A 16,649-nucleotide genomic window follows, 5' to 3' on the forward strand; every position below is an offset into this window, starting at 1 on the left:
GCAAGGCATGATCAAACTGACGGCTCCGACACAGTATATATAGAGTTTTATGTTAAAGTTTTTTTTTTAACATGTTCAGGTCGGGTGGGGTGATGCATTTATGCGGAGCGACCAATTAAGGGCCAAAATGAAATTGATACCGAGTGAAAGGAGGTCATCATCATCATATCATATATATACAGCCGGAAACAGGCCTTTTCGGCCCTCCAAGTCCGTGCCGCCCAGCGATCCTCGTACATTAACACTATCCTACACCCACTAGGGACAATTTTTACATTTACCCAGCCAATTAACCTACATACCTGTACGTCTTTGGAGTGTGGGAGGAAACCGAAGATCTCGGAGAAAACCCACGCAGGTCACGGGGAGAACGTACAAACTCCTTACAGTGCAGCACCCGTAGTCAGGATCGAACCTGAGTCTCCGGCGCTGCATTCGCTGTAAAGCAGCAACTCTACCGCTGCGCTACCGTCCTACCGTCCTACCGTCAATTCCCTGCACTCGGGAGCCATCAAATTGACCCAAAAACATACTCCTGGAAATTATGCCTTTGGATCGGCATCCGAGAGTTCCAGAACAATGGGTTCTCGTTCATCCAGAGGCATCATGCTCACATAATTGACGCGTTTCTACTTATAGGGAGACAATTTCTATCTGCTGTTAATGTCCTAAACTTTATAAAGCAATGCTGCCCCACATTACAGATGTCAATATTGCAGTGCGGGACAATTAAATGTAGCGCAACCCTGTCTAATGCTGCAGCCCAGGTTCATTCATAGGCATCTATTATAGTCATTGAGTCATAGGAACATAGAAATATATAAAAATAGGTGCAGGAGTAGGCCATTCGTCCCATCGAGCCAGCACCGTCATTCAATATGTGTAGGAAAATAATTGCAGATGCTGGTACAAATCGAAGGTATCACAAAATGCTGGAGTAACTCAGCAGGTCAGGCAGCATCTAGGAGAGAAGGAATGGGTGACGTTTCTGGTCGAAACCCTTCTTCACACTGAATCTGCTGACCTGCTGAGTTACTCCAGCATTTTGTGATACCCGCCATTAAATATGATCATGGTTGATCATCTAAAGTCACTACCCCGTTCCTACTTTTTCCCGATATCCTTTGATCCCTTTAGCCCTAAGAGCTAAATCCAACTCTCTCTTGAAAACATTTAGTGAATTTGCCTCCACTTCCTTCAGTGGCAGAGAATGCCACAGATTCGCAACTCTCTGGGTGAAGACGTTTTTCCTCATCGCAGTCCTAAATGGCCTACCCCTTATTCTTAACTTGTGACCATGATCCCTGGTTCCCCCAACATTGGGAACATTTTTCCTACATCTAGCCTGTGCAATCCTTTAAGAATTTTATATGTTTCTATAAGATCCCCTCTCATCCTTCTAAATTCCAGTGAACACATGCCCAGTCAACCCATTCTTTCATCATATGTCAGTCCCAGCATCCTGGGAATTAATCAGGTGAACCTCCGCTGCACTCCCTCAATAGCAATTATGTCCTTCCTCAAATTAGGAGACCAAAATTGCACACAATACTCCAGGTGCAGTCTCACCGGGGCCTGCACAACTGCAGTAGGACCTCCTTGCTCCTAAACACAAATCCTCTCGCAATGAAGGCCGACGTGCCATCAACCACAGCGGCGCAGTTGGTATGGCTGTTGCTTCAATCCTGACCTCGGATGCTGTCTGTCTGGAGTTTACATGTTCTCCCTGTAACCGCATGGGTTTCCCCAGAGTGCTCCGGTTTCCCCTCGCATTCATAAAACATGCGAAGGTTATGGAGCCCTTGCACCGTAGGTCATAAGGTCAAAGGGCATGACGCATGGAGTCGCTCAAGTGTTCTGGAGGACAAGCAAGCTTCTGGCATACACTCGTCACACACGCAACACGTATGTCCCGCTGAGTTACTCTTCGATTTAAACCAGCATCTGCACTTCTTTCCTACACATTTTGTCCGTTCCACTGCAAAATCTCCTCAAGGTAGGTCTACTTTGAAGAAATTCTCCGCCTCTCTCCGAAGAGAGTTCAGCAACATCCTCTCTCACTGCTCCCCCTCTGTGACTCCACTATATTATTTTGTCAGACTAAACCCTTGGCCATCCTTTTCTCCTTAACTTTATCCAGCCTGGCTGCACTCCCTGTCTCCATTGTCTTTCAATTCCAGCATTTAAGTGAGCTGATTTAAATCCCTCCACTACTGGTATCCATAACCTTAAAGGCTTTGCAGGAATATCTTTTGAAATGAAACCAGAGCCACTGCAATTGGTCTCCTGCGTACCAAAACAGAAAAAGGAACTGTAAAATATAAGTAAGCTTTTTTCATTAAGCTCGAAGGAAAGACACAAAGTGCTGGAGTAACTCAGCAGGTCAGGCAGCAACCCGGGAGAACATGGACAGGTGACGTTTTGGGCCGGGACCCTTCTTCAGATCAGTCTGAAGAACGGTTCCAACCCAAAACGTCACCTATCCACGTTCTTCAGGGATACTACCTGACCTGCTGAATTATTCTGGCATATGTATCTTTCTCTAGTATAAACCAGCATCTGCAGTTCCCTGGTACTACAAGCCCCAAGGAACAGTGATTTGTGAGTTCTGCAGCTGGTATCTGGCTTATCATCTGTCATCAAAAGAGCATCTTAAACTTAAATATTCTCTTCACCATAGAAAGATGTCCCAAAGAACGCTATGACAAATGACACACAATAACATAAGGACAAACTCAATCAATGAGTAAGGGGAGGGAGAATGTAGGAAATAAGTTGCTGGGGGTTATGGAGAAAATACCAGAGCTCAGAGCCGGAGCTCAGAACTAGAGCAGAGAGAACTATATTCCATAAGTCATTTCCAGAAAGGTGGAAACAAAATCGAAAAAATTGAATTAAAAAAGGTCTGCTTCACAAGGAGAGAAATATTGAGGAATACATCCTGTCCATTTTCAGCTATGAGATGAATTATTTACTTGGATACGAAGAATTAAAACAAAAACAGATTTATTTAGAAAAATGTTAACATTCTGCTAAATATCACTGTAAAGAGATACAAGAGTGCTGATACATAAAACATAGAAAATTAAAATGCTGTATGTCAAACGGTGTTTTGGTCTTTATTTCCAAAAGGAAAAAGAAGAAAAACAGAATTTGAAACAAAAAATAAAGAATAGTGGGAACACTCAGCAGTTAAGTAGCATTTCATAGAATCATAGAGGAATATAGCACCAAACAAGCCCTTTGGCCCATCATGTCCTGCCGATCATCAACAACCTAGCTATATTAATCTCATCTACAGTACTTCGTTTATAGTCTTTTCTGCATTGGCAATTCAAATGTTCATCCAGCCCTGTCTAATGTCTCTCTGACAATGACCAACATTGTACCCTCCATGGGGGTCAGGCCCTGCAGGAAAGTCTCCCCCATTTTCATTAGTTCTTGCTACCTCCAATTGCAGAAACTTGTCTTCTGCAAGAATGAGAAAGTGTTGTGGATTATACTGGGGTGGTTCAACAGGCAGTGTATGAATGTTGTGGTATGTAACGTGAGGTTTGCAGCGGTACTAAGTTTATTGGGATGAAGTTAAGCAGCCTGATGTGATTAAGCACTGTAATTATGTGGTGCCATTCATGAAGATTTTTGGTTGGGACTGAGGTGTTGCAAGTTTAGTGGCGATTTGGGCTTCAGAGTCTCTGGCAGAATTCTGGCAATTCAACGGCTGCTGGGACCGAACACGATCCCGCTGGCAGCCATAGGAAGTGCTTGCCTGCAGTACACCACTTGTACTCCAGAAGGCGTTGCGTGGCAACAGTATGGGTCAGGGGTCGTGTGACCTCCCCTGCCATGCAAACATAGAAAATAGGTGCAGGAGTAGGCCATTCGGCCCTTCGAGCCTGCACCGCCATTCAATATGATCATGGCTGATCATTCAGCTCAGTAACCTGTACCTGCCTTCTCTCCATACCCCCTGATCCCTTTAGCCACAAGGGCCACATCTAACTCCATCTTAAATATAGCCAATGAACTGGCCTCAACTACCTTCTGTGGCAGAGAATTCCACAGACTCACCACTCTCTGTGTGAAAAAAACGTTCTCATCTCGGTCCTAAAAGACTTCCCCCTTATCCTTAAACTGTGACCCCTTGTTCTGGACTTCCCCAACACCGGGAACAATCTTCCTGCATCTAGCCTGTCCAACCCCTTAAGAATTTTGTAAGTTTCTATAAGATCCCCCCCCGCAATCTTCTAAATTCCAGCGAGTACAAGCCGAGTCTGTCCAGTCTTTCTTCATATGAAAGTCCTGCCATCCCAGGAATCAATCTGGTGAACCTTCCCTGTACTCCCTCTATGGCAAGAAGGGCCCTATAGGTTAATTGGCCTCTGTAAAGTTTCGATTAAATCCATCAAACTCTCTCCAATGCAATCTTATCCCACGCACTGCCTGGAAGCTAGTACTGCTGGGTTGGGGGATGCCGAAGATTCACCTTCCAACAGCCGACCTCATGCCCTGCAGAGGTTGTCCTTCCTATCTCAGAACTTTATTCGTTTCCTTTTCATCGTTTGAAAGCGGTCACCTCCTACAACTTCGGGCTTTTGAGGGGTATATGTCCTTTCTGATTTCCCAGAATGGATGGTCTTGAAGAGAAATCATTATTTGCTAAGATAAGTAGCGGTTGGCAAGAGGCTAGTCCAGACCCGGGGAGGCGGTGGAGCTCGAGAGCGAAGCTCCCGCACGTCACCGCCAGCGCCCGCCCGCCCGTCCGCGGGCATCACGTGCAATCATTTCGAATCTTTGGCCATGGGTAACGGCCGGCCGCTGGCGTGCGCGGGCCCGGCATGGCTGCTGGCGCTGGCACTGCTGTGTTGCTGGTGGGTGCCCGTCCCCTGCGTTGCCCGACCTGCTCGGGGTTCCGGCTTGGAAGCATCCGTCCAGCCTCAGCCGTGCCAGGCCCCGCAGCAATGGGAAGGCAGGGCTGTCGTGTACGACCACACCACGGGCAAGAACAGCCGGGTCCTCATCTCATACGATGGGCAGAGCCAACGTGTGCGGATCCTGGATGAGAAGAAAGGTCACATTCCCTGCAAGAAGTAGGTACAAACCTGCGCAGCGCGGCCTTGCAGCCGCCCACGGCACGGGCCTTTGTTTGTACCGCCTGGGCCCCGGGTCACTAAAGTTAGGGATATGATCTTTGTGCCCCTGTTTATCCTGACGCGGATAGACGCTGGGAACAATAACATTATTTTCACTTACCGAACTCTAAGTTAAACCCTTGATGAGTGAGAGGACGTTTCTTCATGCTACTGCGGCGACTACCAACGAAAGTGTATTGATGGCACTTTTAAAATGATTGTCAAACAGGATCAACACCCGATTTTATACGTAAGGGTCCTGAAACCTGATAATGCTGCTGGTTGTTTACATACATAGAACAGTACTGCACTAGAAAAAAAACCTTCGGCTCAAAATGTCTGTGCCAAGATCATCTCTTACCTACCAACACATCCATATCTCCATTGCATGGATATTCATATGACTGTTGAAGTTTCTTAAACCCACTGTTATATCTGGCTCAACCACCACCCCCATCATCGCCTTCTGTTAAAAAAAGGTTACCCTGTAAATCTCCTTTAAACTTTGTCCCTCTCACCTTAAGGCTATGGCCTCTAGTATTTGATATTTTTCCATCCTGGGAAAAGGGTTCTGACTACCCTACCTATGATCTCAACCCGAAACGTCACCCATTTCTTCTCTCCAGAGATGTTGCCTGTCCTGCTGAGTTACTCTAGATTTTTGGGTCCATCTTATGTGTATCATAATTTTATATACTTCTATCAAGTCTTCCCGCAACCTCCAATATTCCAGAGAAAACAATCCAAGTCTGTCCAACCTCTCCCTGTAACTAATGCCCCCTAATCCAGGCGTAATTTTGGTAAACCACCTCTGTACCCTGTCCAAAACTTCCACATCCTTCCTGCGAATGGGACTAGAACTGCAAGCAATACTCAAAATAGAGCCTAACTAAAGTCCTACAAAGCTGCATAATGATTTCCTGAATCTTGTACTCAGTGCCCTGATCTAAGAAAGCAACCATGCCATATGTCTTTACCATTCTATCTACATATGATGTCAGCTTCAAGGAGTTAGGGACTTGCACCCAAAGATCCTTCTGTATTCTGCAAGGGATCATGCCACTAATCATATATTTTGCCATTGTATTGAAACTCCCAAAGTGCAACACCGCACTTTATCAGATGAACCTCCATCTGCCATTTCTCCACCCATTTCTGTAGTTGATCTATATCCCACCATATACCTTGACAGCTTTCCTCAGAGTGTGTGAGCTCAGCAATTTTGGTGTCATCTACAAACTTACTAACCAACCTGTCTACTGTACATAGTGTGGTTAACTTGTTCAGCTGTATCATGATGACACAACGTTTTTACTCCAATACCTTTCTCAATGAAGGCAAACATGACAAATCCAGTTGCAGAGAGGTAGCTTGAAGATGAGGTTGGTTGGAATTATAGCGTTAAAGGTGGAGTTATCTATATACTAAAACTCTTGTTTGTTTGTTCCTGAACTACAGCCAAAACTGTACACGATAGTGCGACAATGTTAGGCCCACCTTGCTCACCGTCGTCCCTTAGGTGCGAATGGAAGAAGTTTCATTGAAATTGGTGTTATTTTTAGTTATTCATATTTTAAAGTTTAAATCTACCTCCTAGGGAGGGGGGTGGAGGGAGAGGGGAGGAGGGAGGATAAGGGGGTTGAGGGGGGTGGAGTGGGGGATGGGGAAGGTGGAGGGAGGGGGTGGAGGCGGGAGGGGAGGGTGCTGCACCATTGCAGGAGAGATTTGAGCCCAATGGGTCCACTTGGTCTAGTAGTCAATAAATAAGATTCAGACGAAGGTGTCCTTGTTTTCCAGGTGTTCTAGGGATGTTGTCTGCTGTGTCCTCTTTGTGATGGCAGGCAGTGGATTTAGGTTGTTTGGGAGGCTGGAGTTGATGTGTGACTTGAAACACTTCATGGTGGTGGATGTCAGAGCACTGGACGATTGTCATTAAGGCACATCACCTTGTATTTTTCTAGCAACGAGATGACTAGTTGTAAAGCAGATTGACATAGGGAGAGAGATTACGATGTCCGCGAATACTTCTCTTAGCTGGTCCATGCAGGTTCTGATGAGACTACATGCTGACCTGTAAAGATATCTATGGTAGAAAATAAAAAAATATTGATTTATTATTGCGTATGTACTGCGATTCAATAAAAATATTTGTTTTGTGTGTTATCCACGCAGATTATCTAAAAACGTTAAAATGATAAATTTGTAGATCCAGTATCGAAATGCATTAGACGTTCATAACAAGGTGCACAAATTCACAGTGTAAATTGGTTGCCAGGCAATAAGAGTTTGGAACCAAATATTCAAGGATGTTTAGAACAAGTAGCTGGAAAGAAAAGGGTAAAAACAAACGCCTTATTTCAAAATCTGAGAAGAAAACAAATTTGCTGGAAATACTCAACAGGTTGGGAGCAAATAAATTTTAATGTTATCAAAATTCCAGTTCTGATGAAGTGTCTTTGATTTGACATATTAAGTCTGGTTCTCTTTGCATTGATGCAGCCTGACTTGCGAAATGTTTATGTTATTAAAGGTACTGAAGGTACCTGATATGGCATTGCTGGAAAGGATGAATTCAATGTATTCATTCAGAAATGAATATGTGAATGAGCCTGCATGGAGCAAAGAAACAAAGGGAGTGGAGTATCCGAACAATTTTGGAGTAGTCTACAGGTCTTCAAATAGTCATGGTAATGTAGTAGACACAAACAGGCAATGAAAGGTGATTGTAGCCTGGGCACTACAGCAATCATTTGTGACTAATGTACCTACTGACTGGACAAACAAGGAAGAAATCCTACACCGTGCGCGGCATAACTTCAGGTTTCAGTATGTTGAGCAGTCATCTGGAGACTAGGTTATTCGAGATCAGATGATGTTCAATTAAAACGGGTTGGTTAATCCTTTTATGATAAGGTCCATACGAAAATAGCGACCAGAACATTATTCATTAAGATGAAAGGTAGAATAGTTAAATTGAAACTAAGCTTCTAAATCTTAACAAAGGAAATTATGGAACCATGAGAAATAAATTGCCTATGTTGGATTGAAGAGCTACTTGAAAAAGTACAATGATGGATAAGTAGTGGCTATCTTTTCAGAAACATATGCAGGAACTACAACAGTTGACATTGAAGAGTTGAGGTGAGTCATCACAATAAAACCAATGGGTATTAAATGGGGTTTCGTAATTGCAATAAAATATATAATACTGAATATGCTCAGTTTGTCAGAATGCACCTGTGTAACAAGAAACAGAATCTTTTCAGATTGACCAAAAGTTAATTGAGCAAAATGTTAACTCTATTTTGTAGGTGCTGATTGATCTGCTAAACATTGCCATTATTTTTTGTTTTTATTTCAGCTTTCCAACGTTTTCAAATTTTATTTGCTTTTATAAATTGACTTACTTGGTTGAAAAGGTCTTTTGATATACTCCAACTTTTTTTTCCTTCTAGATTTTATGAATATATATATTTGTATAAAAACCCAGTCCTTTTCAAGATTGAGCAAGTGACAAAGCAATGCTCCAAGCTGCCTCTTATTCAGCCATGGGACCCGTATGATATTCCTAATAACTCCACCTATGAAGATCGTTACAGCATTGGTGGGCCAGGAGACCAGATTATGGTTCAAGAATGGTCAGATAGAAAACCTGCTCGTAAATGTAAGTAGTATGCTGAGATGCAATAAAAGGTGACATTTAAATCTTATTGAGGGACAAAAGAAACATTTAAAAATGTTAAGATTAGGATGTCTTTCAGTGAACATTCATGCACATTTTTTAATCTTCCAGTAGATACAGGTAATTTGATACCATTATTGCCTGTTATCAGTCTTATTACGATTAAAATATTGCACTAATATCAACACCATGGATATCCTTATTGAATTAAAGTATCATCCAAGAGTAATCATGTAAAAACAAATTTTATTAAATGCATCATTATATGCAAACAGTTCAAATCTAAAACTTTTTATTCTATGAGGATAGACATTGATCTCTTTATTTTTATAAAAAGCTAAATGGGCTGTTGAGTTGCAATTGTATTCCATTTAGCCTTCCAACTTGTAAAACTTTGAATATTTTGAATTATTCAAAATAAAACCTTTACATTGCATATATTCAAGCCACTACACCATATTGTGCATAGAAGTAATATTAAATTTAGATTATTATTTGGTGTGCATTGAACAATAATTAATTAGGTATCTTTAAATTGGATGCTTTGAATAAGGCTGTCTTGATCTGATTCATAGTGCCATACAGCAAACTATTACAAATTATATAGAAGGATTGACAAGCTAGTAATGGTAAGTGGGAATATACACAAAGAATAACACACTCTCCTGAACAAAAAAAATTACTATGGTCTATGTAGGTGCAGGTTAGAATAATGATGACACATTTTTGTTTGCCAAGTTAGGTTAATTGTTAAATATTAATGCAGATCACTAATCATTTCTGGTCTAAAAATTTGTATAATCTCAAAGGTTAATGATCATTTTGTACAACTTGCATTGCCAAATTGTTTCGCAAATTGTATTTACAGATCAAAGTCTATGTTGCATGGTGTGCATGTGGATTGAAACATTCAGAATATAAATGGAAAGACTAGATCTCTGTGTTTTTTAATTTTTCCTGAAAATTATTTTCTATTTAGAATATATTTTCTATCTTTTGGATCCTATGAAATTTCTTGAAATTTAGAATGTTGTAGAAGATAATTTAAATCAGCGTGTAAACAAATGGTTTTCTATTTTGCAGTTGGCAAGACACTAGATATGTCAAGGCCTGTCCAAAGTAGATTTTGATTTAATGTTTGCACTTAGTTGCAAGACTGTTCTGTTTGGGTTTTTGTAAATATTTAAAATAAATGAACACGTTCGTATTATACATATATTTTTGTGAATTCTACTTTAACTGATTTAAGAATTTCATTCAGTCTGTTTTAGTACATGAGCTCGAGCAAACATTTATTTTCCTTTGAAAACATTGGGATTAAAATTGTGCAGCTGTAGTACCAAAGCTCTTACAGGATTTATTATTGGGAATTAAGGGGCAATTCCAAATTTTAGATTGAAAGTTGAAATTAGAAATGTTCCGCAATCCAAATGTTCCGCAATTTCTTCTTTCATAATTGACTCCAGCATCTTCCCCACCACTGATGTCAGGCGAACTGGTCTATAATTACCCGTTTTCTCTCTCCCTCCTTTCTTAAAAAGTGGAATAACATTAGCTACGCTCCAATCCACAGGAACTGATTCTGAATCTATAGAACATTGGAAAATGGGAAATTTTGAAAACATGGCTGAATGGATTAGAAGTACGCATCTTAACCACTTCACTGTTAGCAGACATCTTGCCATTACAAAATCCAGTCTACTTTGGCAACTAGTCAATTTCTAAGTAGTCAGGAAAGAAACAGTAGGGATTAACGGGTTCCTTTCACAATGGCAGGCAGTGACTAGCGGGGTACCGCCAGGCTCGGTGCTGGGACTGCAGCTATTTACAATATACATTAATGACTTGGATGAAGGGATTAAAAGTAACATTAGCAATTTTGCGGATGACACAAAGCCGGGTGGCAGTGTGAACTGTGAGGAGGATGCTATGAGGATACAGGGTGACTTGGACAGGTTGTGTGAGTGGGCAGATGCATGGCAGATGCAGTTTAATGTGGATAAATGTGAGGTTATCCACTTTGGTGGTAAGAACAGGAAGGCAGATTATTATCTGAATGGTGTCAAGTTAGAAAATGGGGAAGACAAAGAGATCTGGGTGTCCTTGTTCATCATTCACGTAAAGTTAGCATGCAGGTACAGCAGGCAGTGAAAAAAGCTAATGGCATGTTGGCCTTTATGACAAGAGGAGTTGAGTATAGGAGCAAAGAGGTCCTTCTGCAGTTGTACAGGGCCCTAGTGAGACCACACTTGGAGTACTGTGTGCAGTTTGGTTTCCAAATTTGAGGAAGGACATTCTTGCTATTGAGGGAGTGCAGCATAGGTTCACTAGGTTAATTCCCGGAATGGCGGGACTGTCGTATGTTGAAAGACTGGAGCGACTGGGCTTGTATACACTGGAATTTAGGATGAGAGGAGATCTTATTGAAACATATAAGATTATTAAGGGATTGGACTCGTTAGAGGCAGGAAACACCCTTAACATTTGATCACCCCTCATCTTCCTGTGCTTCTGGGAATAAAGTCCTAGCCTGCTCAACATCTTCCTTTAGCTCAAACCCTTGAGTCCTGGCAACATCCTTGTAAATCTGCACCCTTTCCACCTTAACAGCATTTTTCCCATAACAGGGTTAGTAAAACAGAACACAATACTTTTCGCCAATGCCTTGTACAGTAACATGGCCTTGCAACTTCTATACTCAATACTCTGACTGATGAAGCCCAATGTGCCGGAAGTCTTCTTGACCACCCCAAATGTGAAGCTACTTTCAAGGAACTATGTACCTGCACTCCTCAATCCCTCTGCCCGACAACACTCCCCAGAACCCTGCCATTCACTGTGTAGGTGTTGCCCTTTTGAACTACCTAAAATGTAACACCTTGCACATCTCCATTAAATTCCATTAACATTTCCTCAGCCCACCTACCCAGCCAATCAAGATCCTGCTGCAATATTTGACAACCATCTTCGCTAACTACAATATCACCCACTTTAGTGACTGCACCCCCAAGCTTTCTACCGTATAAATTTCTTGGTGTCTTGCTTTTTTGCCATATCTAGCTCTATGTGCATCTTGTCATCCAGGGGTCTCTACATTTGGATGTTCCATTCTTTATGAAAATAATAAATTTATTCTTTAAATTAAACTATGAATGTACTTTGCCTAGAGTTGGCACATTATTTCTGAACCCCCAGCACATGCTGGTGTAAAGAGCTGTGGCTAAACATTCCTTCTGGTTTATGTGTACCTAGGGCACTTGCAATCTGGTGGTTACAGGATCAGCTGGTGTCAATCTGTGTATAGTTCCAATTAGTTAAAGCATGTATCTGGAAAATTTCGTTATGCCTCTCATGCTTGTATTTCACTGCTGAGGCAGAGGTTTCTGATTTCAAGCCTCACTTTAGCAATTGATCTATTTTTTGAAAATGTGTTTCTTTGTTTGTTTACAGCCTGAACAAAATACCACCTAATTTGGTGTTTTGAACCCAAGTCCATTACTTGGACTTGGGTTCAAAACACCAAATTAGGTGGTATTTCTGCCTTTCTTTTTTTCTTCTTCCACACTTTTATCCTCACTATTGCATAACTTTCCTTATTAGATATTTGGGTCTTAAAGGGCCTGTCCCACAGGCGATTTTTTTAGGCAACTGCCGGCGACTGTCAAAGTCATAGCAGATCGGCAAAATTTTATTTTACCCTACGACAATGACCACGACAATGCCGAGTCAGGTCGAGATTACACAATTTTCGGAAACATCGCAAAATTCCCACGCTTATCAATGCTTCTCCGGTGTCCTAATTTTCGCTGAAATCACTGACAAGTCGGTAATTATTTGAGAGTTTTGAAATATAACATCTTGCCCGGGTTATTTGAAAACCAAGCTTCACGGTAACAAGGCATAAACTGGATTGACGTCCAGTTTACTAATAGCACTATTAAGAAATATAATTTTAAAAGTGGTTAAATTGATTTTTGTGCGGAGTGTGGTAAATAAATTGGTTAAACACAAGTATTTTATGGTATCTTCAAATAACTTTACTTAATTTAATATTACGTGCTTCAAAATTCACCTAAGACAACCTAGCAAACCTGGGGACAGCATGCGACAGCGCCCACAATAAGCAACGGTACCTGGCGACAAGCCAGCTGTCGCCGAGAAATTTCAAACTGGTTGATTTCTCAGCGACGCGCCGAGATCCACCACGATTCTTTGAAGACTCCTCACGATCATGCCCATGACACCCCGGCGAACTGTCGGCAAAAGCCTAGTCACCAGCAGTCGCCTTAAAACCACTTAAGTGGGACCAGCCCTTAAGTGACAGTATCGTACCTTGCCCAATATCTTCCCTTGTGCCATCTTTCTCATGTTTTGTTCTCCTATTCTCCTGGCACTTTCTTTTAAAACTTCATCTTCAATCTATTTTTACCAACTAATTAGGACATCTTTACCTAAAGATATGTTAGGAACACCATTCCCCAATTACATGTACACTGTTAAATATCATCCAATACTTTAATTATATTTTATTTAGTATTATTGTTTCATGTTTTAATTTTGATATATAAGTAAATTAAATATACACTCAAAGTATGTCATACTGCTTTATATTTTTGTATTTCTGCTTGTTTTCTGCAGTTGAAACATGGGTTGGAATTTACACAGTAAAGGATTGCTATCCAGTGCAAGAAACTTACACCAAGACCTACAATGTAACAAGTTCCACACGCTTTTTTGATCTCCAGTTAGGGATTAGTGACCCGTCTGTGTTCACCCCACCCAGCACCTGCCAGGCAGTCAGCCCAGAGGAGATGAGCGATGACTGCTGAGTATAGGTATTGGCTTACAAAATACAGCCATCATTTATTAACTGTCACTAATGATCTTTTTTTTGAATGATGATGTATAAGGGAACTGTTAGTTCATTTCCCCCTCAAATAATCTGCCGATTGACATATTATTTCCAAGGAAAATTGGGTATTTTTCACCTTTTGCATGTTTGTGTAATCATGCCTTGGATCTGGGCTTGTGTCTGTGTGTACATGCATTGAAAAATAATTATTAATTACCTGGAATACATTAACAGAATTGTACAAGTGTTTTATCTTGTTGTAGTTGGTTCTTTACACATGCTTAATAGTGTGTACAATAATATAACCCAAATAAAGCAAAAGACAACAGACAGAACTGTAGTTTCAAATGAAACATTTAAAACATGGTTTATCCAAATACTTTAACGTATGAACAACCTATATTGTGAAAGTCGTACGTGTGTTCAAAAAAGTAAATATGGCACAGCAATAGATCAACAATATCCATGTCTGACTGAGGATCAAAGAGTTAAAGTTTCTTCTGTGGTCTTTTACTGGCTTGCAAGAGAATATACAACATTTCCAATCTTACATTTGTAATTTGGGTGCTGTTAATGGTCGTTAATTCAGGAAGAGTTTAAACTTGAAAATTCAGAAGGGGAGTTCATTTTTGTATTTCCTGGGGGTATTGTGGTATTCTGTTATCTGCTTTAGTTCACAAATACTGTCCAGCCCCCCCCCCACCACCACCACCACCATCTAAAACAGTGATGGATTTATTACTTTAAAGTAGCTGTTGCTTTGAAGCAGAACTGAATTGAACTTCATAGTGATTCTAACTGTACATTTTAACTGGATACATTTTATTCAGTAATTTCTGAGTTGATTTATGCATGCACTGCATTTTTCACCATGTTTAGTATGAGGTGCTGCAATTCAATGTAATAAGTAATTACCGATAAAATAAAATCTTCTCTGAACACCATATTGGTTTCTTTCTGTGTATTTCTTTTTTCTTATATTTAGGATATAGTTAAATACCCATCTATGGGTATAAATAGCCATCTAAGAGTGGCATGTCGGCGATACAGTAGAGTTGTTGCCAGAGACCCTGGTTCGATCCTGACTACGGGTGCTTGTCTGTACAGAGTTTGTACGTCCTCTCGTGACCTGCGTGGGTTTTCTCCGGGAGCTCCGGTTTCCTCCCACTTTGCAAAGACGTACAGGTTTGTTGGCTAATTGTCTTGGTATAATTGTAAATTGTCCCTAGTGTGTGTAAGATAGTGTTAGTGGTTGGTGCAGACTTGGTAGGCCGAAGGGCCTGCTTCTGTGCCGTATCTCCAAACTAAACTTATTATATTTAAATAATTTAGAGAATAATATTAAGCATATTTGATCTCAACAGAGTTTTCATTCCCATCTTGGCATGAATAGATAAAGGAAGTTCTCTAAATGTGCACATTTCTTAAAAATACGTGCCAGTTCCACTGTGTTTACTTGTGAGAAGTAACTTGTGTTAAAACATTACATTAAACTTTCCTTGGATTAAGGCTGCTGTGAACAGAAACCTCTATCTTTATTCAACAATGCACTTGGTTAAATTACTTGTGTGTAACAATTGAGTGGAATTATTGAACCCTACGGGAATATGTGAAATAATAGCACAATGCTGGAAATAGTCAAAAGAACAGGCAGCACCTTTATCGTGAGAAAAATTAACAGTTTGTTTAATTGACTTTTCATCTGAATGTAGGAAACCGTGTAAATTTAAGAGAAGGGAATGGGATAGAAAGGGAATGGCTGTGATAAGGTTGAAACCATGAGTGCATAACACATATAGTGGTGTCAGCAGAGGGAGGTAATCTAGCTGAAAGAGATTGAAAAAGATAAATAATGGCAGAGAGGAAAAGGAAAAGAAATGTAGTGCTAGAACTGGAGATCATTGAAAAATATGCGTACCATGTTTATATTGTGTTGGAAGAAATAAAACAACATATTACCAGACCAAGTATGCACATGCTGATAATGCTTTGGAAGATTTTTATGGGAGAATCATATAACTAAGAAATAATAAGATTGTTAAGAGAACACAATAGCCAGAGCTTTATAACAAACCAACAGCACCCGTTTTATAATTCAGAAAAGGTCCTAAGATGCATCACAAAGGCGCAATCAGAGAATAGAAGATGCCTGAACCAAACATGGAGTATCAAATGGATATATTTTGAAGATCAACTGAGATTGAGATGTTTAGGGTTGAGTAATATGACAGATCAGAAATGAGTAGGACAGGTAATGAATGAATGATTCACTAGTGGAAGTGAACAAAGATTTGGGTCAGGTAAACTTGACAATGCATGAAGGTCATTTAGATTTTAGATTTTATGAGGAATGGGCAAGTTTGGTGAGATGATCCATGTCCAAGCTGTCGAGTTGTGACTTGAAGAGTGACAAGGTTGGGGCACATCTGAAGGATGGGAATACAAACAGAAAATGCTGGAAAATCTCAGCAAGTTAGGTAGCATCTGTAGAAAGTGAAGCAGTTAATATTTCTGGGACCCTTTGGCAGAAATGAGAAGAAGTAACAAATTAACCAATGTAACACAAGAAGTTGGGAGAGGGGATGGTAATTGGTGGAGCAAAGGGAAATTCTCTTTTTGGGCAATATAATGTGGAGTTTAAATCAGATTAAGCTCTTTTGTAGTATGTGACATGTCCAGGCAGCGAGACTACAAATAAAATAAAGGATGGCAGGTAAAAATGTCCAGTTCACAAGCAAACAAAAAGACAGCACAAGTTATCCGAAGTTGGAGGATTTGATATAAAATTATGTAGCCTGTAGAGATTGAACATGAAGTAGCATTCTTTGACGTTACACCAGGCCTTGTAACAGTTCGGGAGGCAACAGTCGCCAAGTGTGAAGTGTGGCAGGCAAGCAGGAACCTCGCAGTTGCTCGTATGACTGAGCACAAATGTTCTGAAAAATAAATCCCCAGTCTGCATTTGCTTTCTCCAATATAGAGG

The 16,649-nt window shown here is 40.7% G+C and overlaps 1 protein-coding gene across 1 annotated transcript; it reads left to right on the plus strand.

The window, feature by feature from the left end:
• Nucleotides 1-1,626: 1,626 nt before the first annotated feature.
• On the plus strand, nucleotides 1,627-14,610 carry epdr1 (ependymin related 1). Its single transcript, XM_078398423.1, has 5 exons — nucleotides 1,627-1,665; nucleotides 3,461-3,538; nucleotides 4,684-5,090; nucleotides 8,588-8,796; nucleotides 13,453-14,610. The coding sequence occupies exons 1-5, from the start codon at nucleotides 1,627-1,629 to the stop codon at nucleotides 13,641-13,643; spliced, it is 924 nt and encodes a 307-aa protein (XP_078254549.1). The 3' UTR covers nucleotides 13,644-14,610.
• The last annotated feature ends 2,039 nt before the right edge of the window (nucleotides 14,611-16,649 follow it).

The sequence above is a fragment of the Rhinoraja longicauda genome, chromosome 4 (genome assembly GCF_053455715.1).
Source record: "Rhinoraja longicauda isolate Sanriku21f chromosome 4, sRhiLon1.1, whole genome shotgun sequence".
NCBI lineage: Eukaryota > Metazoa > Chordata > Chondrichthyes > Rajiformes > Arhynchobatidae > Rhinoraja > Rhinoraja longicauda.